Genomic DNA, 25,015 nt, shown 5'->3' on the forward strand with positions numbered 1-25,015 from the left:
AGAAATGGTTCGATCCTCTTATTTTGATTTCTCGAACCGAGAGATTCATGAATCGGGATCCTGATGCATATAGATACAAATGGTTCAATGGGAGCAAGAATTTCCAGGAACATTTGGAACATTTCGTTTCTGAGCAGAAGAGCCGTTTTCAAGTAGTGTTCCGTCGATTACGTATTAATCAATATTCGATTGATTGGTCGGAGGTTATTGACAAAAACGATTTGTCTAAGTCACTTCGTTTCTTTTTGTCCAAGTTGCTTCTCTTTTTGTCTAACTCACTTCCTTTTTTCTTTGTGAGTTTCGGGAATATCCCTATTAATAGGTCCAAGATCCGCATTTATGAATTGAAAGGCCCGAATGATCAACTCTACAATCCGTTGGTAGAATCAATAGGTCTTCAAACCATTCATTTGAAAAAATGGAAAGCCTTCTTATTGGATGATCATGATACTTTCCAAAAATCGAAATTCTTGATCAATGGAGGAACAATATCACCATTTTTGTTCAATAAGATACCAAAGTGGATGATTGACTCATTCCATACTAGAAATAATCGCGGGAAATCCTTTGATAACACGGATTCCTATAGCTTGGAGCTATTAGCAATTGGATTGCTTACCTTAAGATATTTAATGGTTAAGACAAGCCAAATCATGCTTGACCATTTCTTGATCTTTGGGATCTCGGAATCATTTTATTCTCTCCCATAAGGGACAATCTTAAATTACGTGGATAAAATGTTCAATAAGTGTGAATAAGTGCATGAACGCTTTAAATTTCAACTTATTGATGTATGAATGGTTTTTCACTTCAAATTCTTTCAATTGTAGAAATCATGTCTACAAGTAACTCAAACAACAACCAAATGTGCCCGGAACTCCCCGATAAGTTAGCTATCAAGCTTAACTTAACAAACCTTGATGAATGGGAAGAAGAACTCAGGAAAACTCTCCGCAGTTGTTCCAAGGAGTATGTTCTGGATACTTCCCTCCCAACTCTCTGTTCCAAGACCCTCTTGAGTGACGAAACTTATTGTGCATGGTCGAAAGACTGCAAATTAGTGTCACAACTCATGGCTAACTCCATCCCGGAAGAATTGAAAGAAAAACTTACATTCTCCTTCCCAGACTTATTCCTTGGAGGACTAAGGGATGTTGTCGGAGTGAGATTCTCTAAGAGTTTCAACGACAACAATGATGGACTCTTGTTTGAAGTGACTAGGTCACTTACGGACATGAATGTAAAGTCGTCAGATCAAGGTTGTCCTGCGAAAGAGAGGTACCATCTTTGGTCTACGGTCTGCAACACTAAGTTGAGACCGGGTATGCCCCTCCGACCCCATGTGGCAAGAATGACTAAGCTCTTCAAGCACATGGAACTCCTCGGAATTCCACTAGAAGATGGAATGGCTGGTCATATTTTGCTCACTTCACTCCACTCAGGATATGATGCATTAAGGGCATATATTTCTGATTCAAAGGAGACACATTCCTTACAGAATGTGGTGGAGCTTCTGCACCGGGCCAACTCATTTGGGGAAACCAAAAGACCATCAAGAAGGAGGGATCTTAAGGTTAAGGCTAAGATGCGTTGCTTCTACTGTGGCGGGCAAGGCCACTTCAAGAGAGAATGCAAGCTCTTTCGGGAGGAGGAGGAGAGGAATGGAGCATCCGCCCCAGGTATCTTCCTCAAAAAATTGTAGATTAAGCTTATCATAAGGTATTGGATACCGAGTATGACTCACTTAATGTTGCCTTTTCAGGGACCAAGTGAAAAGCTTATCAAGTGTTGGTGCACGGACAAAAGACGACGAAGATGGTTTTTCGGTCGTACTTGCATGCAACATTTTGTCTATGACATGTAATTAAACTAATTCTAGTTTTTCATCATGCTTTGAACATATCCATGGTGTTGGACACCTAGGAATTTCAAATGTAAGAATTTTGACAATAGCTGTTTCATGTTTGTCTTACAAATTTATGTTCAATTAAATTGCATGTTTTACATATAATTAGACAAAAGTTGATACCACTAAGCTAAGACCATCGAGTCGAATCAAACCTACTTGTGGCATTTTCGTCTTGGCCACATTAACATCAAACACATCAAGAAACTTCTTCAAGAAGGTGCTCTTGACTCATTTGACTTAGAGTCATTAGAAAATTGCGAAGGATGCTTATTAGGCAAGATGATCAAACAACCATTCTCCAAGCTGGGAGAAAGGGCAAGTGACTTATTAGGTCTAATACACACGGATGTATGTGGACCTATGAGCACACCCGCAAGGCAAGGTTACCGATATTTCATCACCTTCACCGACGATTATAGTAGATATGGCTATATCTACTTAATGTCGAATAAATCTGAATCCTTTGAAAAGTTCAAAGAATTTCAGAAAGAGGTTGAAAATCAACTTGGCAAGAAAATTAAAGCACTTCGATCAGATCGAGGTGGCGAATATTTGAGCCATGAATTCGACGATCACTTAAAAGAATGTGGCATTCTTTCAGAATTGACACTTCCTGGAATTCCTCAATGGAACGGAGTTTCCGAACGGAGGAATCGGACCTTGTTAGACATGGTTCAGTCAATGATGGGTCTTAGTGAACTCCCTATCTCGTTCTAGGGACATGCGCTACAAACAGCAGCACTAACACTGAATAGAGCTCCATCAAAAGCTGTTGAAAAGACTCCATACGAATTATGGACTAAGAAACCTCCCAGGTTGTCTTTTCTCAAAATTTGGGGATGCGAAGCATATGTCAAGCGATTAATTTCGGAAAAACTTCACCCCAAATCGGATAAGTGTTTCTTTGTGGGATATCGAAAAGAAACCAAAGGGTATTACTTCTACAATAAATCCGAGAACAAAGTGTTTGTTGCTCGTGATGGTGTCTTTTTGGAGAAGGATCACCTTTCCAAAATGACAAGTGGGAGGAAAATCGAACTCGACGAAGTTCGAGAGGACGAGCAACAATGTCAACCTGACAAAACTGACAATCTAGATACTTTGGAAGCATCTGAGAAGATTGGTCAGAGTCAAACAGACAATGTAAATGCTTAACCGATTACCATACGTAGGTCGCAACGGCAAAGATCTCAACCAGACAGATACCTTGGTATCGTCTTAACTGATGATCAGGACATCCTAGTTATGGATGGTGATGAGCAGGCGACATACAAGCAAGCTATGACGAGCCCCGATTCTGCAAAATGGCAAGAGGCCATGAAATCTGAGATGGACTCCATGTCTGAAAATCAAGTCTGGGACTTGGTGAATTTTCCCGAGGGTTATACACCCATTGGTTGCAAATGGATCTTCAAAGTGAAGACAGACAAAGATGGAAATGTATCGATATACAAAGCTAGACTAGTGGTAAAAGGTTATAGACAAGTCCACGGGATTGACTATGATGAAACTTTTTCACCAGTTGCAATGCTAAAGTCCGTCCGGATCATCCTAGCGATTGCTGCATATTACGATTATGAAATATGGCAAATGGATGTCAAAACCGCCTTCCTTAATGGGATTTTGGAAGAAACTGTGTATATGACACAACTAGAAGGTTTTGCCAATCCAGGAAACGTTGGAAAGGTTTGCAAGCTGAAGAAGTCCATTTATGGATTAAAGCAAGCCAGCAGAAGTTGGAATCTGCGATTTGATGAAGCCATCAGCAAGTTCGGTTATATCAAGAATCCAGATGAGTCTTGTGTATACAAGAAGGTCAGTGGGAGTGATATTGCATTCCTAGTCCTGTATGTCGATGACATACTGCTCATTGGAAATAGCACAAAATTGTTGGAGTCCGTAAAGAGCTGGTTGGGAAAGTGCTTTTCAATGAAAGACTTAGGAGAGGCACAGTACATATTGGGCATTAAGATCTACAAGGATAGATCTAAGAGGATGATTGGATTAAGCAAGAGTACTTACATTGATAAGGTACTGGCTCGATTCAACATGGAAAATGCCAAAAGAGGGCATTTACCCATGTCCCATGGCATAACTCTCAGCAAGAAACAGTGTCCACAGACATCTGTTGAGCGAGAAAGAATGAATCAGATCCCATATGCTTCGCTAATCGGATCGATCATGTATGCCATGTTATGTACAATGCTAGATGTATCGTATGCCCTGAGTGCAACGAGTCGATACCAATCGAATCCAGGAGAGGCGCATTGGACTGCGGCCAAAAACATCCTTAAGTACCTGAAAAGGAACAAGGATAAATTCCTGGTGTATGGAGGCCACAAAGAAGTGGTTGTTGAAGGTTACACCGACGCTAGCTTCCAGACTGAAAGAGACGACTTTAAGTCACAGTCAGGGTATATATTCTGTTAAAATGGAGGAGCGTTCAGCTGGAAGAGTGCCAAGCAGAGCACCACTGCAGACTCTATAACTGAAGCCGAGTACTTGGCCGCTTCGGAAGCTGCCAAGGAAGCTGTTTGGATTCGCAAGTTCATCAGTGAACTTGGTGTTGTACCCTCAATCAAGGGGCCGATAGATCTCTATTGTGATAATAATGGAGCTATCGCTCAGGGCAGGGATCCGAGAGAACACCAGAAGGTCAAACACGTGCAAAGGCGATTTCACATGATAAGGGAATGGAAATCCAAAGGTGAAATCAGAATTTGTAAGATCGACACGGATGATAATGTAGCCGATCCTTTGACTAAACCTTTGCCTCAAGTGAAACACAACTAACACGTTGAGGCAATGGGAATCAAGCACATAGGTGACTGGCTTTGATATTCCCTGTACATGTGTTTTAATTAAACGGGTTGATTTAATGTAAGACACTGTACTAAAACCATTCATTAATGGAGTAATTAATTTTTGTGCAAAATTATCATTCACTCCATTACTATTTAATTGTGGTTTAGAATTAAATAATGAGTCCATTCGATTTACGGAAATATTCAAAACAAGGTATCAAGACCATGTCTTGGATAAAGAAACACATGTTAAGTGAACATTGAATATTAAATCAAAAAGTATCCCTAATCGAGGTCATCTAACAGATGGACGATTGATGACCGCCATAGATTAGTGTGTAGTATGATTTACATCACCGTTTCTTGTGCTACGAGGACGTGACAGTCATAAATCATTTGCACAGGTACATTTTAGAACTGTACTGGATAAGACCTATGAGAGTAATTTAAGAAAATTTAAATTTTGTCATAAGTACATTTCTCATTATGACTATCGGAACTTATTTCCTCCGACCATGAGTACTGTGAAGTTTTCTTGTTTGAGTACTAGACTCTTTGATGTTTCCAAACGTCTGCCGTAACTAAGGATCATAACGGGAACACTCGGGAGTCTATGTCCTCTTAGTAAGAAGAACTTACAATACAAGACTGGGATTGCCCCCCTACTAACAATAGGGAAAATGTTTTTTTGTTTAAAAGGCCGCTCGAAGAGTGAGACTGTAAAAATGCATGGCCATGCTCGGATGGATTTTAGAAATCATCTGCTTATTGACAGTCAAACTCGGAGATCGAGAAACACTTCTGAACGTAATAAGGATGACAAAGAATCTTACCTTACAGTTCACGAAGAAACATTAAGTGACAAAGGAAATGAGCTATACACAATATGCACACTTGTCCGGAAGGACAAGTGGGAGATTGAAAGGAATTGTGTCCTTCCAACAAGTGTATTATTTTGATAAAGGGTTCAGAATAATTACAGAGCTAATTCTTCAGTAAGGTCAAGTGATCGGAATGCCTAGGTGGAGGCCGCTTCCGATCAGTAATATCGAGGTACAGATGATATTACAGCTTAATCTTAACTGAACCCTTCGGGTCGAACCCAATCGAATCTCCGATCCGAGACGTCGAATTAATCCGAAAGGATTTATTGAGTCGATAGAGTTTTACGAATACAGATGGCGGAAATCGAGCCTAGGGCGTCGAGACCGAGCGTCGCAAAATCACAAGCAACAAGTATGAGCGTAGCCGTAGCTAGGCTAGGCAAGCTCATAGCCAGCCTAGGCGCACCATGTGTGTGCTAGGCGCACCATGGTGTACTACGCACCATCGCAGCCTAGGCGCGCCCTGGCAGCCCATCGTAAGCTAGCAGCATGCTAGCATGGGTGCCTGGGTGCGCATGGTAGCCATCGCAAGCCACACAGGCACCAGGCAGCCCACCGCAGCTAGCAGCATGCTAGCGTGGGTGTCTGGGTGCATATGGCGCCTGTCGCAAGCAATGGGCACACCAGGCGCACCATCGCAGGTCCTGGTGCTGCGTGCGTGCGTGCCTGGCATGGCAGCACCATCGCAGGCACCAGGCGCACCATGGAAAGCACTAGGTGCTGCGTACGTGCGTGTCTGGCTTGGCAGCACCATCGCAAGCACCAAGTGCTAGCATGGTTGGCTGCCTGGCAATGGCGCGCCATGTGCGTGGATGCTTGTGTGCTAGCCTTCGCATGGCAGCACCAAGCATCGCACCACATGCGAGAGCCTGGGCGCCAGCGTGATGCTAGGCCTCTCACAAGCAGCCTCGCACCACAGGCGCATTGATGCGTGTGGGCTGGCAATGCGTGAGGTGCAGCGAGGAACGCGAGTATGTGCGTGGTGCGTGGCGAATGGCTGGTGCGTGATGCGAAGCATGTGCGACCAGCCAGTGCGTGGGATGCGAGGCCAGCGCCAGCGATGCCCAGCAAGTGCTAGCTGGGCGATGGATGTTGTGCTAGCGATGCGATGCGAGAGAGAGATGCATGTGCGATAGGCAGTGCTAGGCAGCCAGCAGCAGCAGCGCCTAGCACTGGCCTGCGCCAGAGCCTAGCATGGCCTAGCACCAGGCATGCGAGGCTACTAGGCAACACCATGCTAGCTGGCTGGGCTGGCCAGCACCATGCTAGCTGGCGTGCTATCTGGCAGCAGCCCAGCAACCCCTTTGTAGGTGGTGGTTTAGGTGAGGGGTGGGGACCAAGCTTAGGCAAGGCCTTGAGGAGCAAGGCAATGGTCCCCCCCACCCATTCATGGTCCTCACCTAACCTTCTCTCTCTATTTGACACTTGTTGCATTGTGATTAGTTTTGTTTATTAATTTTAGAAATAAATTAATTAGCAAAAATACATTCTCCCACATTGGTGGAGGATGAAAAATCAAGGGATCATTTCCCTATAAATACCAAGCTTGGTATTGGGATTTGATACAACTTTGAGTAGAATTAAAAAGGCAACTCTTGAAAAGAGTAAACCTTTGATTCGTAAAACTCATAGTTATTTTGTCCGGGTCTTGACTAACCTTCAAGACTTAGGACGCTCGGGTCGAGTCGAGGGTACGATCCTTCGGAGATCTCGTCTTTTCGGGATTTTGAAGTAAGAGCTCTTTGGGAGCGAAGCACGCGTCAAAGGTATAATTCTTGTCCTTAATCTTGTTTGATTAAGTTTATTATGCTTGTTTAATTGCTTTAATTAAGGGGCGGGTCTTGGTGGGTTTCCTTCCGCGTAGTGTCGGGTCACTACGAAACCCTACATTTTTAAAGGGGAGAGGGGCATTAAACAGGGAGATCCTATCTATCCTTTGCTGTTTGTTTTGGTTATGGAATACCTGTCTAGGCTTCTTTGGAAGGTGAGTGGGCTAAGGGATTACAAATTTCACCAAGGTTGTAAGCATCTAGGCTTGACACATCTTGTTTTTGCTGATGATCTTATGCTCTTCTCTCATGGGGATAAGAAGTCCTTCTCTCTTCTTATTAGAGCTCTTAAGACTTTTGAAAAAGTCTTTGGGTTGGTTGCAAACTCTGATAAGACTGATGTTTATTTTGGAAGTATGGATAATGCCATGAAGGAGGAGATTCTGAGGGACTCTGGTTTTTTAGAAGGTGATTTTCCTTTCAGATATCTCGGTATTCCTCTAAATGCCAAGTATATGAGAAGTTTGGATTTTGATAGCATTATTGACAAAATGATGGCCAGGATCACCTGTTGGCAAGTAGGAACTTGTCCTACGCTGCTAGGGTCACCCTCATCAATTATGTCCTCAATAGTATTCACACGTATTGGGCTCAGTGTATCCTTCTACGTAAGGAGGTTATTCACAAAATCACCCAGCTGTGTAGGTCTTTTCTATGGAATGGGTCTGTTAACCATGGTGGGGCTCCTCATATTTCATGGGATTGGGTTTGTAAGCCAAAAAAGTTTGGGGGGCTTGGTGTGAGAGATTGTGGTAGATGGAATAAGGCTGCTTTGGGGAAATATGTCTGGAAAATTGCAAAGAAGGAGGATTCCCTTTGGGTAAAATGGGTTCACAGTATTTATTTGAAGGATCATGATTGGTGGTTCTACAACCCTAAGAAGTGTGATAGATGGTGTTGGAGGAAGCTTTGTACTGTGAAGAATGAGCTTCAGCAAGGTTTTGAGATTGGAAACTGGATGAGCAAAAAGTATAGTATCTCTGAGTGCTGTTCTTGGTTACAGGGGTTGCAAGCTAAGGTCACTTGGGGTAAATAGGTTTAGAATAGATTCAATGTTCCAAAACACTCTTTCACAGCCTGGTTAGCAGCACAAAACAGGTTGAAAACAAAAGATAGGCTCATTGGTTTTGGGTGCAGCCCTGATCCTCTTTGTCTTCTCTGTGGAGATGCTCTTGAGTCGCATGATCATTTATTTTTTGATTGTTCTTATAGCAGGCAGTGTCTTAAAGAAGCTGCACACTGGTTAGCTTTCATTGAGGGAAATTTTAGCCTGAATACTTCTTGGAAGCACTAGAACAGGCAGGGGGCTGATCTGATTCTTAAGAAAGTTTACCTAGCTGTGTTTACTGCATGTGTCTACTATATCTGGTTTGCTTGGAACCATGCTTATTGGGAAAAATCAGTGATCCTTCCCTTGATTCTAAGTAAGTCCATTTGTGTGGAGGTTTTAAGTAGAGTCCAGTAGTTGATTGATATGTCTTGGACAAGAAATCAGTGTAAACGGTTACAGCTCTTAAAATGCAAGATCCCTGGTTGACTGTCTGGGTGGTTTGGCTTGTGTTGCTGGGAGGTGAAGTTAGAAATGGTCTATGTTCTTGCTGTTTCTGTTCTGTGCAGGTCCTGCAGCAGGTTTTGCTCTAATGCAGGTTTTGATGCGGTCTCTGTTATGGGTTCTTGATTTGGTCTGCTGATTTCTGGCTTTACTGAGTTCAGGTCTGCTAGGGTCTGGTCTACAGGCGTTCTGGTTTCTGGTGTCTAGCTGCTGTGCTGTTCCTGGCTCCTAGGTTCTGGTTGCAGTCTCAAGTGCAGTTCCTGTGCTGGTTTTGGTAGCTGTAGTTTTTGGGTTGCTGGCTATGCTTGGCCTGCTTACCTGGCTGCTATTGTTCTGTCTTGGTGTGCTGGGTGCTGCTGTCTTTTGCTTTGTTTTACATGGTGTGATTTTGAGCTGTCTTGTTTGTGTTGGTTTTTTTTTGCCGGTTTCTTTTTTGATTTGTCCTAGACCTTGTTTTCAGTACCCTTCCTAGAAGGTGCCTGGTTACCTGAGTCCAGTACGTTTCCCTCTCGGTTTTCAGGTACCCTTCCTAGAAGGTGGCCGGTTTATAGTTTGGGATTGTTTCGGTGTTAGTTTGCCTACAAGGCTTGTGTAGTTTGGGAGTTACAGCTTTGTGATCTGCAAAGTCGTATTCTTTATTCTTTGGTAATAAAATTTCTTATTTACCAAAAAAAAAAAAACAAATGAAAGTCATACACATTTAAACAAAGCTAATTTATTCAAATGAATGTCAAACACATTCAAAAAACCTTTTTGAATCAAATGAAAGTCGAATGCATTCAACAAAGCTAATTGAATCAAATGAAAGTTAAACACATTCAAAAAAGCTAATTGCATCAAATGATAGTCAAACTCATTCAAACAAAGCTTTTTGAATCAAATGAAAGTCAAATGCATTCAACAAAGCTAATTAAATTAAATGAAAGTCAAATACATTCAAAGAAAGCCATTTCAATCAAATGAAAGTTAAATGCATTAAACAAAGCTCATTGAATCAAATGAAAGTCAAATGCATTCTACAAAGCTAATTGAATCAAATGAAAGTCAAACATATTCAAACAAACCTTTTTGAATCAAATGACGGTCAAATGCATTCAACAATGCTAATTAAATCAACTGAAAGTAAAACACATTCAAACAAAGCATATTAAATCACATGAAAGTCATAGATATTTAAACAATGTTTTTTGAATCAAATGAAAGTAAAATGCGTTCAACAAAGCTAATTGAATCAAATGAAAGTCATACACATTCTAACAAAACTAATTATTTCAAATGAAAGTCAAACACATTCAAAAAACCTTTTTGATTCAAATGAAAGTCAAATGCATTCAACAAAGCTAATTGACTCAAATGAAAGGTAAGCACATTCAAAAAAGCTAATTGCATCAAATGAAAGTCAAACACATTCAAACAGAGCGTTTTAAATCAAATGAAAGTCTAATGCATTTAACAAAGTTAATTAAATTTAATGAAAGTCAAATATATTCAAACAAAGCCGTTTCAATCAAATGAAAGTTAAATGCATTCAACAAAGCTCATTGAATCAAATGAAAGTCAAATGCATTCTACAAAGCTAATTGAATCAAATAAAAGTCAAACACATTCAAACAAACCTTTTTGAATCAAATAACGGTCAAATGCATTCAACAGTGCTAATTGAATCAACTAAAAGTAAAACACATTCAAACAAAGCTAATTAAATCAAATGAAAGTCAAACACATTGAAACAAAGCTATTTGAATCATATGAAAGTCACATGCATTCCACAATGCTATTTGAATCAAATGAAAGTCAAACACATTCAAACAAAGCTAACTGAATCAAATGAAAGTCTAACACATCCAAATAAAGCTTTTTGAATCAAGCGAAATTCAAAGGCATTCAACAAAGCTAATTGAATAAAATGAAAGTCAAATACATTCAAACAAAGCTAATTAAATCAAATGAAAGTCAAACACATTCAAAAAGAAGTTTTTAAATCAAATGAAAGTCAAATGCATTCAACAAAGCTAATTGTATCAAATGAAAGTCAAACACATTCAAACAAAGCTAATTGAATCAAATGAAAGTCAAACACATTCAAATTGCACTTTTTTAATCAAAAGAAAGTTTAATGCATTCAAGAAAGCTAATAGAATTAAATGAAAGTCATATACATTCAAACAAAGCTAATTGAATTAAATGTAAGTCAAACACATTCAAACAAACCTTTTTAAATCAAATGATAGTGAAACATTCAACAATGCTAAATGAATCAACTTAAAGTAAAACACATTCAAGCAAAGCTTATTAAATCAAATGAATGTCATAGATATTCAAACACTGCTTTATGAATTAAATGAAAGTTAAATGCATTCAAACAAGCTCATTAAATCAACTGAAAGTAAAACACATACAAACAAAGCTAATTGTAAAAAGGGGACAGTGAAATTAAATGTGATAGTTAATGGGCGGTTTTATCTAATCAATAGAGTTTAATTACCATGTAACTTCAATAAAAATAAATTATTCCTTGGATGACTGACACATCTCCCACACATGCAAGACACTATTCCCGCAAAAAAAAAAAACCTTTCTTAAACCTTAGCAAGAATAATCGAAATTCCTGTCTGCAAGCTTGTCATATCTCAAACTTCAGCGGGAGTAATCGAAATTCCTCCCTACATGCTCATCATTTCTAACACTTCAGCGGGAGCAATCGGAATTCCTCTCTGCAAGCTCCTCATTTCTCAGACTTCAACAAGAGTAATAGAAATTCCTCACGCAAGCTCGCCATTTCACAAACTTCAGCGGGAGTAATCGGATAGACGAGCTTACAGGGAGGAATTTCGATTACTCCCGCTAAAGTCTCAGAAATGACGAGCTTGCAGGGAGGAATTTCGATTACTCCAGCTGAAGTCAAAGAAATGAGGAGCTTGCAAGGAGGAATTTCGATTACTCACGCTGAAGTTTGAGAAATGAATTTTTTTGTGTTTGAAATTTTTTTTTATTTTTGCAGGAACAGTGTTTGCATGTGTGGGACACGTGTCAGTCATCCGAGGGTTAGTTTTTTTTTACTGAAGTGACATGGCGATTTTGTTGATTGACTAAACCGCTTATTAAATCTTGCATTCGTTTCACTATCCCCTTTTCACTTCCCCTTTTGTTGGGTTTTACGGTGTCCGACACCGCACAGAAACAAAACCCGTTAACCGGATCGCATGAATAATAATTACAACATAAATAAAAGCACGTAAATAAACATAAACATAAGAGAAGAGAGAGAAAGAATGCTCACCCTAGTAGCGTGCTTCGCAAAACCAGTGAGCACGGACTTGAAAGCTTCAAGCTCCACAAGTACGAGAATCTCCAACGGCTCACACCCTCGCTACCGAACCGTAACCGGTCCCTAACCCGAAGCATAGTTGGGGCTAAACAAAAAATAACTTAGAGTTTACGAACAAGTGTTTTCTTGATTTTGGAGGTCCCTTAGAGTTCATCAACTCAAGTAAAATTCCGAATATCCAATGATGGGTTATAAGGAAATCTCCCCAAGAATTCCCATCATCTTTCAATGTGGGATAGTAGGTAAGAAGAAAAAATAAAATTTAATTTAATTCCAAATTAAATTAATAACCCAAAATAATCATGAAACGACAATTGGCGCAAGGAGAGCAAGGGAGTAGGTGAGGACCACAAAGGGAATAACCACCTTCCCTTGCTCCCCAAGTAAGTAGGCGTCACCAAGCATGTGGGGCCAGCTGGCCCCCAACCTTGGGCACCAAGGCACGCCTTGCTAGCGGCCTAGTGCTCGGTTGGGCCTGCCAGCCAGCCCGCACACACACACAGCCCAGCCAGCAAGCCTCGCATGCAATGCGGGCCGCTGCACTATGTGCTGCTGCTGCTGTTACTGTTGCTGCCAGCGAGGCCCAGCACGCCTTGCTGGCTGCTGGCCTTGCTGGTGGACCTCCCCGCATGCATACTCGGGCATGCTTCCATGCCTTGCTAGCAAGGCTGCTCGGCCAGCTTGCCTAGCCAGTGCATGCAATGCATGCTGCGCTTACGGCTAAGCATTTTCATGCGGCAAGGTGCTCGGCAAACCATACTAGCCTACCTAGCCCTCGATTGGCTAGGATTTTCACGCTCGTTGAATTGTTGTTTAACTGATTTTTCCGTCACGTCGACTCATGAATTTGACATGACTTTTGATGGTCGTTTTCAACGCTCTAAGCTCGGAATACGAAGCCTTAGTTCGTAAAATCTCTATCGACTCATTTAATTCTTTAGATAAATTCGTCGCTTCGGTTCAGTTACACGATTGGGTGTGACTCGAAGGGTTCAGTCAAGATGAAGCTGCAATATTAATTATTCATTAATATTACTGATCGGAAGCGGCCTCCAGCTATGCATTCTGATCACTTGACCTCACTGAATAATTAGCTTTCCTAATTAATTCCGAACCCTCTATCAGAATAATACACTTGTTCGAAGGACACCATCCCTTTCAATCTCCCACTTTTCCTTCCGGACAAGTGTGTTGTTTGTGTATAGCATGTTTCCTTTGTCACTTAATGCCTCTTCATGAACTATAAGGTAAGATTCATCATAATCCTTATTATGTCCAGAAGTGTTTCTCAATGTTCGAGTTCGACTGTCAATAAGCAGATGATTTCCAAAATCCATCTGAGCACGGTCATGCATTTTCACAGTCTCGCTCTTCGAGAGACCTTGTAAACAACAAAGACATGTTTCCTACTATTAATAGGGGGACATTTCCAGTCTTGTATTGTTAACTTCCCTTACTAAGAGGCCATATCCGTCCGAGTGTTGCCTTTATTATCCCCTTGTATGGAAGACATTTGACAATATCAAAACGGACTAGTAATTAAACAAGAGAATTTACAATACTTATGGTTTAGGAAAGAGGTTCTGATAGCCATAATGAGTAATATACTTACGACGATTGTTAAACCTCTTAAAGTATTCTCATAGGTCGATCAATATAGTTCCAAACCAATACCTATGCAAATGATTTATGACATTCTTGTCCTTGTAGAACAAGAAACAATGCTATAAATCATACTACTCACTAACCTCACGTGGTCATTAGTCGTCCAACTTTCAAATGACCTCTATAGGGATATATTTTGATATGACTTTCAATGTTCACTTAATCGGTGTTTCTTTATCCAAGGCTTGTCTTGATACCCTATTTTGAATGTTGTCAAATCGAATGGACTAATTATTTAATTCTAAACCACAATTAAATAGTTTGTGGAATAATTAGTAAAATTTTATTCCTCTATGAAACTTTTCAACGTTTCATCTTATGAAAATTGGTTTTCCCCAAATGTTTTAAGGGTAACACTCTTTACAAAAAAATTATAGAAATCACACCATATCTAATATTCTTGTTTTCTTTTATGCAATTGTGATTGTTGTGGTTCACTTATTGCATAGGTTAAGTTATGATTACTTTTCAAATCTTGGCATCTTCATTATCAAAAACTTTCATAATAAGATGATAAGATTCGAGAGTGTTATGGATTATACGTGATTTTAGGATTTATTATCCAAGTGATAGCTCCCACTCATTTTCATGATTTGAGATCTTCAACTTGACAACCTAAAATGATCAAAGTTCAACAACGAACTATCCATTAAACAACTTCCTTTTTATTGCCTTTAAGGCAACAATGTTCTAAACATATATTTTAGTAGATTTCCTAATGATGCTTTGCTTGGATTTATTTTCACTCCAACCGGCTCATAAAGATTTGGGATACCCTAATCATTTTCGATCATGAAAATTTACATTAAATTCCCGCAAATCACTCATGGATGCAGCTCCATGTTGCCATTTTCAAGCCACGACGCATCTAAGCTCGTACTTATAAACGCTTCCTTATTAAGGATCTAATCCATGCTAAGGTTGTGCTTGCAACATCAAACTCAAATTATTTTTGTTTCCATGCATCAAGAACTCATCCTCTTCACTTGTCCAAGTACATTGGATGTTCTTGATCATAATCTAACGATCCATTACTTAGATTCAAGTTGATTGGTATTTTATACTTCACATGCTCTAAGCATGCAAGTTATGTGACAATTCCATATCGTAGCACACATGATGGATTCAATTGCAGAATTATTTCCAATTTCATGCCATTCATGCGACTCTTAGCTCATCCAGTTTCACCGAGTCTTGCTAAACTGTTTATTAAATCATACGGTTGGAATTCTCTGCTAGCGTCTTTCTTGTTTAACTTATTATTTGCCTGGCTCATACTTAGTTCAAACTTTTGGTTAGTTTTATACATATGGGTCGAAGACCTTTTCAGGTCCTTCATGTTTAACACGGTAAATTCCTTTACCCATTCAAATGTTTCATTAAGTCTATTCAATAGATCTTAATTCCCACTATATACTAAGTGTCGTCTTAGCTTGGTCCATTATTAAAAAATTCTTTCAAATCTAAGCATATAACATTTGGTAGTTATTTTATAATAGAGTTCGTAAACTTCTTATTGGACCTTACAAAATTGAATTTAGCTCCCACTGAACCTCTTTATTAAAAGATTTTCCATGTTCTTAACAAGCCAAACCTTATATTAATTTTATGAGAAAACCTATTCCAATTCCTACACGCTTCCCTCAATCCATCAATGGATTTCATGAGCTTGCTTTCAAATCTAGCATTATTAAGATTTACAAAACCCATGGACTATATCCATAGTCTCTTCTGAAATCCATTTTTAGGAGACAGTTTCGATATCTATTTTACCATATTTCATATGCGCCATTTTGCTAGAATAATCACGAAAAGACTTAAGAATTTCGATTAGTGAATAGGTTTTACTAAATCAATGTCGTGAATTTAATTGTAACCTTTTCAACTAATCTAGCTATGTACACATACACATTTCCATATTTATTGGTTTTCTCCTAGAATTTGCAATTGATGAGTCTTTACCCATCATGCAAATTAATCAAGTTTCAAACATGGAGTCTGTTTCGAATTTTATGGCCTCTAACCATTTCTGAAATTTGGATTTGTCGTAGCTATCTTACAAGACACTATTCCCTTACTATTCAATAGTAAATAGTATTCTCGTAAGTCTTAGGTTCATTTCTAACTTAATAGAAACTTTATAGGATTCAATCCAAGCCTTTTGGTGAATTTTATACCTATACGGGGTAATTGCATCAAACACTGAGTTTCAAGACACTTTTAAAACCCTTTGATTATATTGATCTTACTCCAACACTTCTAAAGTTTTGTGAGTAATGAATTCTCTCTTAAGGCACTTGTAAAGTCCTTTGAGTATTCATGATCAATCATTTTCATGAAGCCCTTCTAAAGTCTTCCGAGATTCTCAGTTCTAGTTTGTTGCTAATCTTGATGGTCATCAAGTCCATTTTTTATGTGAATCAAGTGGCTAATTCTTTAGAAGGATCTAATGTACTTTTAGAAGGTCTAAATTTTTTAGGGTAAAACTACCCCTAGGCACGTGGCCCTATAAAGGCCTGCCACGTGTCAAGGTTGCAACGGTCAGCAAAGGCCCAATCCCTTTGCGACACGTGTCCATTGTACCCTAATTAGGGTACAGTTCTCCCTTACTATAAATAGTAGGGGCAGACCCCATTTATGGGGACAAAGAACGATTCCAACAACCAACCAAACACAAAAACCATTGCAAAACGCTCTCTAATCGAGAAGTATTTATTGTTCTTTTTATCTCTTTAAAAAAGATTCTAACTTGATCTTCGGAGGCGGAACTCCCACCCCCATCAAGAGTCTCCGTTATTTGTGCAGGTATAGGCGGACGAAGGAGCATACTAGGAAATTGTAACTCTCCCGCAGGACACATAAAAAACACCCAAACATAAATAACTTAATTATAAGCTGCCCAAGCAAGGAAATAAACAAGGAAAGGTTTAATAGATCAATTGGGAAAGAAGGAAGCTTGATCACCAAGGAAGTAAAAATGACACATTTAGATTCAAATGGCGATTGCAGCTGCCACGAGCCACTCCAAGGGCTACGCACTACCTCCCTGCAACCACCTTGAGTCTAGCTACGACGTTGGCCAGCGCGTGTGACTATTCTCGACGCGTGTAAGTCGTGAAGGCTTCGGGATGAAATAGATGATTTCTTGGTTTACTTAGTTTTTTCTAGAGTTTTTTCTTGAAAGTTTTTAACTTTCACTTGAAAGGACTTTTCTTGGCTTAAGAACTTAGGATAAGATTTAATTTTTATTATTTTGTTGCTATAAACTTCCTAAGTTTATTAGGAAAGTTTTTAGTAAGTTAATTAGAGTTTGTTTAGGATTAGTTTTCCTTTTCTAATTTGAAGTAGTTATTCTATTATAGTTAGGATGCATGGAGAATAAGGTTAGGGGTTTGTCCTAATCCTTGTATGAATTTTTGGAGTTTGTTTGCTATCAAACTAGACTGTTTTCCGCAACTGTGTCAATTTTGGTCCGATACTTCTTTCTCTTTGTGTGCGATTTTGCTCCAAGTTATGCGGCGATTTTTTAGGGTTATTCCTCTGTGTTTTGGGGTCTTTTACGTTTGTTTTTTCACATAATTATGGAGGAAGAGATCGGAAAATCTATGGATGAATTCGCAAAATTAGGTACTTCTGTACAGTTCTCCCCTACTATAAATAGTAGGGGCAAACCCACCAAGACCCGCCCCTTGATTAAAGCAATTAACAAGCATAATAAACTTAATCAAACAAGATTAAGGACAAAAATTATACCTTTGACGCGTGCTTCGCTCCCAAAGTGCTCTTACTTCAAAATCCCGAAAAGACGAGATCTCCGACGGATCGTACCCTCGACCCGACCCGAGCGTCTTAAGTTTTGAAGGTTAGTCAAGACCCGGACAAAATCACTATGAGTTTTACGAATCAAAGGTTTACTCTTTCTTAGAGTTGCCTTTTTAATTCCACTCAAGGTTGTTCATTTCCCAATACCCTAGCTTGGTATTTATGGGGAAATAAACCCTTGAACTTCATTCCCCAACCAATGTGGGAGAATGAATAATTTTCTAATTAATTTATTTCTAAAATAAATTAATAAATATATCCAATCACAATGCAACAAGTGTCAAAGGGAAAGAGAGGGTTAGGTGAGGACCATGAACCTTGGGGGGGACCATTGCCTTGCTCCCCAAGGCATGCTCCAAGCCTATTGGTCCCCACTCCCTCAAACCGCCACTTACAAAGGGGTGTTGGGCTGCTGCCAGCTAGCAGTGCCAGCTAGCCCAGCCAGCCAGCACCAGCCCAGCCTCGCATCCCAGCTAGGCAGTGCTGGTTGATGCTTGGCGCTGGTGCGTGCCTGTGCTAGGCGCTGGTGCATGCCAGTGCTAGGCGCTGGTGCGTGCTGCTGCTATGTGCTGGTGCGTGCTAGTGCTTGGCGCTGGTGCGTGCTGGTGCTGGCCCTAGCACTCCCACGCACTACCTCGCACACTCACACACTCCCACACTACGCGCACCCACGCATCCAGCCCCATGCTCGAAATGCCTAACATGCGTGCTGCTAGCGAGCCACGCAAGCTGGGCTTGACGCTGCTTGCTAGCTCTTCCTCGCATGCACTCGCACAGCCACACGCACCGTCCTCGCAGCATCCCTATTGCACGCACACACGCACCAACCCCACACGCATCATTGTTGTTGTTGTGCGAGGCTGCGAGGCACACACGCACACACACGCAAGCCCCTGGCATTACGATGGTGCTGTGCGTGGTGCCATGCCTTGTGATGGTGCCTGGCCTGAGCTGCGTGCTGCGATAGTCTGCCACATGCACCCAGGCACCCAGGCTAGCACGCTGCTAGCTGCGATGGGCTGCCTAGTGCTTGTGGCACTTGCGATGGCTTGCCATGCGCACCCAGGCAGCCAGGCTAGCACGCTGCTAGCTGCGATGGGCTGCCTGGGGCTTTTGGTGCTTTGCGATAGGCTGCCATGCGCATGCCTAGGCTGCGATGGTGCACCTAGGCTGCGATGGTGCGCCTTGAGCTTGCGATGGTGCGCCTAGCCATTCTAGGTGCATGCTAGCTCGAACTAGCCTAGCATCCCCATGGTTAGACCATTGTGGTGCTACGGGTACACTCGTACTTGTCGCTTGTGATTTTGCGACGCTCGGTCTCGATGCCCTAGGCTCGATTTCCGACGTCTGTATTCGTAAAACTCTGCTGACTCATTAAATCCTTTCGGATTAATTCATCGTCTCGGATCGGTGTTCAATTGGGTTTGACCCGAAGGGTTCAGTTAAGATTAAGTTGTAACATCAATTGCACATTGATAAAACTGATCGGAAGCGGCCTCCACCTAGGCATTCCGATCACTTGACCTTACTGAAGAATTAGCTCTGTAATAATTCTGAACCCTCTATCGGAAGAATACACTTGTTGGAAGGACACCATTCCTTTCAACTTCAAGGTCATAAAATGAACAAAAGACGTAAAGAAGATAAAGTAGATTTTGGCGTAAGTAATCAAAGTATGCATATGGTATGAATTAATTTACATGTTGAAGATAATTCTAATCAAGGTCAATGAGATTATTTGTTTTATACTCGATGCAAGGTTGGTAACACTACTTGTAGGGTGATTATTGATAATGGTTCGTGCACTAATATTGTTTCAACCGAGGTGGTGACTAAACTAGAACTTCTTACAAGAGATCATGAAAAACCATATAAGTTGGGTTGGCTAGATGATTCTATGGGTCTTCAAGTAGAAAAACAAGCTTTGGTGAATTTCTCCATCGGTAATTATAAGGAAGAATTGTGGTGCGATGTGATTCCTATGAGTGCTTGTCACATACTTTTGGGTAGACCATGGCAATTTGATCGATATGTAAAGAATGATATGTAAAGATCGATATGAAGAGGAACATGTAGGTGCTAAAGAGCTCGACGAAAGGGTGATTGAAACATTTGATATTCCAATTGTGTGTGATGTTGTTCAAGATGAGATTATCCATGATGATCTACCAATAGAGGTGTTGAAAAAGGTTTTTGATACTATTAAGGACCATTCGTGAATCAAGATAATAATTTAATGGTTTCTTTAGAAGTGGTGGATTCATTGGGCATGAATAAAGAGAAGAAATTATTAGTCATACATGAGAAAGAACTTATGAAGCCTAAAGTGTTCATATGGTCAACTTCAAAGACCAAGGACCAAATTGAGAATTAATTGTTTCTAATTTATTGCCTTGCTCGTGGTGATGTTGTTACATTGCTTACAATTGCTAGCATTGAGGTAATTTTTCTTTTGGCTTGTATTCGTCGAATTTGGATGGTTTCATGGAATTGTTCTACTTATTTTGATGAAGTGAATTTGAGGGCAAATTCATTTGAAGAAGGGGAGAATGATGTGAATCAAGAGACTAATTCTTTTTAAGGATATAATGTACTTTTAGAAGGTCTAAATATGATCGGTGGACAATAGGTCGTTAGTTTACTATCTTAGACCAAAATTACAATTTATATCTCCTATCCTAACTCTATCAATTTTACTTTAGATAGCGGTAAGGTAGGGTCGATTACCAAGGAAACGGGGGTTTAGCACAATTAATACGAAATCTAGGATAAATTGCTAGTAACAAAAAAGAGGTATTGAGATTTGTGTTTGAAGAATCCTAGGGACAAACCAACTACTATTGAGCCTAGAATAAACTAAAAACAAAGGAAATAGATTAAACACTCTTAAATGCAAATAAATGGACAAGATTAAAGAGATAACAATGACAAAAACACTAGGGAGAGGGGGATTCAATCATGAACAAGGAATACTAATGAAAACCAATAAGGAACCAATTCTAGGAGTATAAACTCTACCTAAGATAGTTTATTCTCATGCAACTACTCAAGGAAGTGGATGAAATCATTCACACCTAGATTAAATCATTCTCATGCATTCATTCAAGGGCTAGACTCTTGGGATTAGAGGTGCACACACTAACTCCAAGCATATTTTGGCTCAAACCATCAACTCAAGAATAAATCCCAATCAATAATCAATAGATAATCACATACTCATGATTTTCACCCCCTTCCCTAGCTAAAAACCTAAGCTAGAAGGAAGGGAATAGCCATAGCAACTGACATAAGCATATATTCAATATCAACACAACCTAACATGATTCTAACTTGAAAGGAAATCAAAGAAACTAATAAAGCTTGAATATTTATGAATGAAAACTCAAGTAGAACAATAAAACAAAGAGAACCAAAAACTAGAGAAACAAAAGTAAAGATTGATATTATAAAGATGAAAGATTACCAAATCATCAAAGTAGTAGCAACAATCTAGAAGAAAGTTTGAATATTTGATTACAAAGATTGATTCTTGAAGACTAGTGTTTTCTCTCTCTAGAAGACATGGATATTCTCTCTCTACAAATGATTTTTAAACCAATGGAATAGTGAATGCCTCAAAAACTCAAGCTAAAGACTATTTATAGTCTTCTACCAAAAAGAAGAAAAAGGGCAAGGGAGAGGGCTCTCCGAATAGGCTCCGCGCCCTCTCCAAGTTGGGTATTAAGTTCGTCAAACCCAGATTGCCGCGCCCGCGAGGGAAATTGCCGCGCCCGCGGCTCGCCATCTCCACTTTTTTTTGTTGGCAACAGGGCTTTCCTGTCCGCGCCCGCGGCTATGCTCATTAGCACGCCCTCTCCATTTTGGCATCTCCACTTCCCTGGCAAGCTCCCTTAGCATCTCTGCTCAAACTAGTAACCCATGATTCGCCCACGAGTGCTATGAGCTATAAAAACACACGAAAAGGAGGTAAAAACTAAAAGAAAAGACAAAAGGGAAGGGAAAACGCGAGAGGGAGCTAAAGTGACTAAAATCGAGATAAAAGGGGTGAAAAGAGGCATAAATGGTTCCTCATGATTCCACGAAGGAACCGGAAAAAAAATCCTCATGAACGGTCCGCGTTCTCCCCACTAGCTTCAAATCGTCCCCCTAGATGGTTCCTCATGATTCCACGAAGGAACCGGAAAAAAAATCATTTTGAGGAGGTAAAAGATCATCCCGACATCTCAACTATGCACGCTCTCTCCATAGGGTTGAAAACCAACTCCCTCCACCGGTTATTGACCACGCACCCCTAAAGTCTAAGGGTCTTTATTAGGGTTGTAATGACTCGGCTTCAGGTAGAGGTAGGGAGAACATTTGAAATAGTGGTTGTAAATCCTAAGTGAAGCAAGAGAGTGGCCAATTCTCATGGACAAAACTCAAGAAACAACCACAACTCAAACGGTCACCCAACATTTCGATTTCATCGCATCACCACCCCTTATTCAAGTATATACAAAATAAATAATTTTCTCATTTCATTTATATATATATATTATATATATATATATATATATATATATATATATATATATATATATATTATTTTATGTTTTTTTTTAAACACTCTTTTCCGATCTTCCTTACATATTCAACTCTAGAATTACAAACCAATTTCACAAATGATTCATGCTTACATTCATGACGCTCTTTCACACTAGCCTCGCAAACCCATTGCTTCACTAACTAAAAAGGTTGGTAAACATAGGTCGCTAGGCTTGTAATGAGGTTGAGACAAGAATGGGAAAACATTAGGCTCAAATTGGTTGGCAAGAAGGTTGATGCAAAAAGAAAAATCAAATTTGTAACTAAATAAAAGAGAATATAAACAAAAATGAGAAATGGTGCCCTTTTCCTCCCTCAAAGGTCCAAGGTCACGATCTTGGGAGCTAATAGTCAACACAAGGATTCAAACATGCATAGTCGAGGATCCTAACACGCCGCTCAACAAGTTGATGAAGGCTTGAACGAACTGAACCTCACAAGGGACGAGAAAAGTAAGCAAACACCAACTGGAGGGCTTCAAATCCACTACAGGGAGCAACTCCATCTTACCACATCCCATGAACTAGGGGTTCAAACGCCCTCACAAGTTATTACCCTTGCTACCTTAACTAAGGCTCGTCTAATTCAATCAACAACAATCTCGAAATGTGCATCTCATCACATAGTTAAGAAAAAGGACAAACATTCTAGGATGCATCATCACGGAGATAGAGTCCAAATGTAGCAAGCAAGTTCCAAAACACAACCATATCATCATGTCATAATTACGCTTATCACACAAAAGGAAGTAGAACAAAAGAAAGAGGGAATCAAGAAGGTTCATATAAGAGGCTTAAAGATTCAAATAAATCCCAATCGACATACAAGTGATCGTTCGGTCTCAATACCAACGATCCCAGGTTCCTTGGAACCACATGCAAACATCCTCGAACCATTCAACTCCTTACTAAGCTAAATCCTAAACTAAACACAACACGAGAAGAGAAAAAAAAAGGTAAAGGAAAGATCTCACCCATGTCTCTTGAAGAAAGAATAAAGCAACCTTGCAATTTACCGTGCCTCCACATGTCGCTTCCAATTTCTTCCAAGCTACAAGAGAGATAAAAACAAAAAAAAACAAGGCAAGCACTACAAAGAAAAGAAAGTTAGTACAAGAGAGAGAAAGAAAATCCATGAACTCAATTCTTTGGGTATGACCTACTACCCAAACATACCATCATCAAGAAATCATCATCATCATATCATTATCATCATATCATCATCATCATAGAAATGGACATCATAGACACCAAACAACAACAACGCTACCAACGACACCTACACCTAAAACCCCTAAATAGTCCCTTGAGTCCTAGGTGCCTTCCTCCACACTTAACTCAAGCATTCCCTAACACTCTCCTTTGACTCAAACATCCCCCCCCCCCACACTAGAGTAAAGCATCGTCTTCGATGCGGCACAAGGACATGTAATAAAGGGGAGGGACAACAAAGGGAGGGAACAAAAAGAACAAGGGGGAAACTAATGGCCACTAGGGCCGGAACCATCGTTATCCGCATTCCAACTGTCATAAGTGCAACCCGAGGGGGGGCCATAGGGGTCCCAACCTCCGGAGTAGCCAGGTGGCCACCCATAATGACCTTTGAAGAGGTCAAGTTGGGATGCAGATAACTGGTCATATGGCTCGGGTTGGACAAGGGGTGCGGGGTGAGAGGGATCAACATAAAAGTAGTTAGGATCACCCTTGTAATCACTCCCACCCGAAACCCGGTAATCATAATGACCGGACTCATCGGGGAAATCACGCCTGGGCACATTGGGGTCCGAGGGACCCTGCCAATAGGGGTACGTAGGTTGGTTGTCACCCCCCCCAAGATGGCACGGGCCCTTGTTGGGCCGGCACATATGGGTAGTTGATCGGGGGGGTGACATCCCCTCTACGTACACTCAAATCATATAAAGCGTTGGTTTGGTAACAAAAGTGTTGGTGGGAAGCAAACATACCTTGCATGCCGAGTTGCATGATTTCCATTTGGGCTCTCATTGCCTCCATTTGTTGTTGGTAGTCGGGTTGATGATGTTGTTATTGTTGCCTTCTTCCTTGTTGTTGTTGTGGGAACTCATCCTCCGCACTTTCATGGCTTTGACCGGACCCTTCACCCATAACCATTCTTGCACTAGGAAGGACACCCGAGTCCTTCTTTACCCACCATGGGTAATTTTCTCTTTCCTTTGTGAAAGAAGTGAATTCCGGCTTGGGAAGGAAACAATGATGTTCATGGGAGACAAGTAAGCTCCAAGTCCTTCCTCAATCCTCGATATCTGTAATGAATTTCATAGTTTTTAGTTGATCGAGGTCGAGCCAAATATCGCTCCCATCACTCTTCCCCACGGGGGTGCAAGATTCAAGCTTAGCCAAATGCCCCAACTTCTCGGCTATCCGAGTGACCATTCCTCCAAAATGGATTTCCCCCTTCCTTGTGCCCGAGAGGACACCTTCAATACACTTACTGAAAAGAAACCCTAAGTTCATTCTAAGCCCAATCTCCGGCTGCGTAGCTAGCCATAATATCCGGATTTCCTCAGTTGTAATCTTCCCCAAGTCTTGCTTATTAAAGACCATGTACCCTAGAATTCGATGCAGAAGTCTGATGGCTGGGTACATGATCTGGCTGGCTA

At 40.6% G+C, this 25,015-nt stretch overlaps 1 protein-coding gene across 1 annotated transcript in view; it reads left to right on the forward strand.

Annotated features, from left to right (window-relative positions):
• Nucleotides 1-9,573, forward strand: part of LOC110706272 (protein Ycf2-like) — an 11,736-nt gene extending 2,163 nt beyond the window's left edge. The window contains exons 1-6 of the mRNA XM_021884168.1: nucleotides 1-602; nucleotides 7,582-7,944; nucleotides 8,022-8,454; nucleotides 9,044-9,108; nucleotides 9,211-9,378; nucleotides 9,499-9,573. The exon at nucleotides 1-602 is cut by the window's left edge and continues 2,163 nt beyond it. Coding sequence (XP_021739860.1) covers nucleotides 1-602; nucleotides 7,582-7,944; nucleotides 8,022-8,454; nucleotides 9,044-9,108; nucleotides 9,211-9,378; nucleotides 9,499-9,573 — 1,706 coding nt within the window. The remainder of the gene's footprint in view (nucleotides 603-7,581; nucleotides 7,945-8,021; nucleotides 8,455-9,043; nucleotides 9,109-9,210; nucleotides 9,379-9,498) is intronic.
• The last annotated feature ends 15,442 nt before the right edge of the window (nucleotides 9,574-25,015 follow it).

This window comes from Chenopodium quinoa, unplaced genomic scaffold (genome assembly GCF_001683475.1).
Source record: "Chenopodium quinoa cultivar QQ74 unplaced genomic scaffold, ASM168347v1, whole genome shotgun sequence".
In the NCBI taxonomy this organism is placed as follows: domain Eukaryota; kingdom Viridiplantae; phylum Streptophyta; class Magnoliopsida; order Caryophyllales; family Amaranthaceae; genus Chenopodium; species Chenopodium quinoa.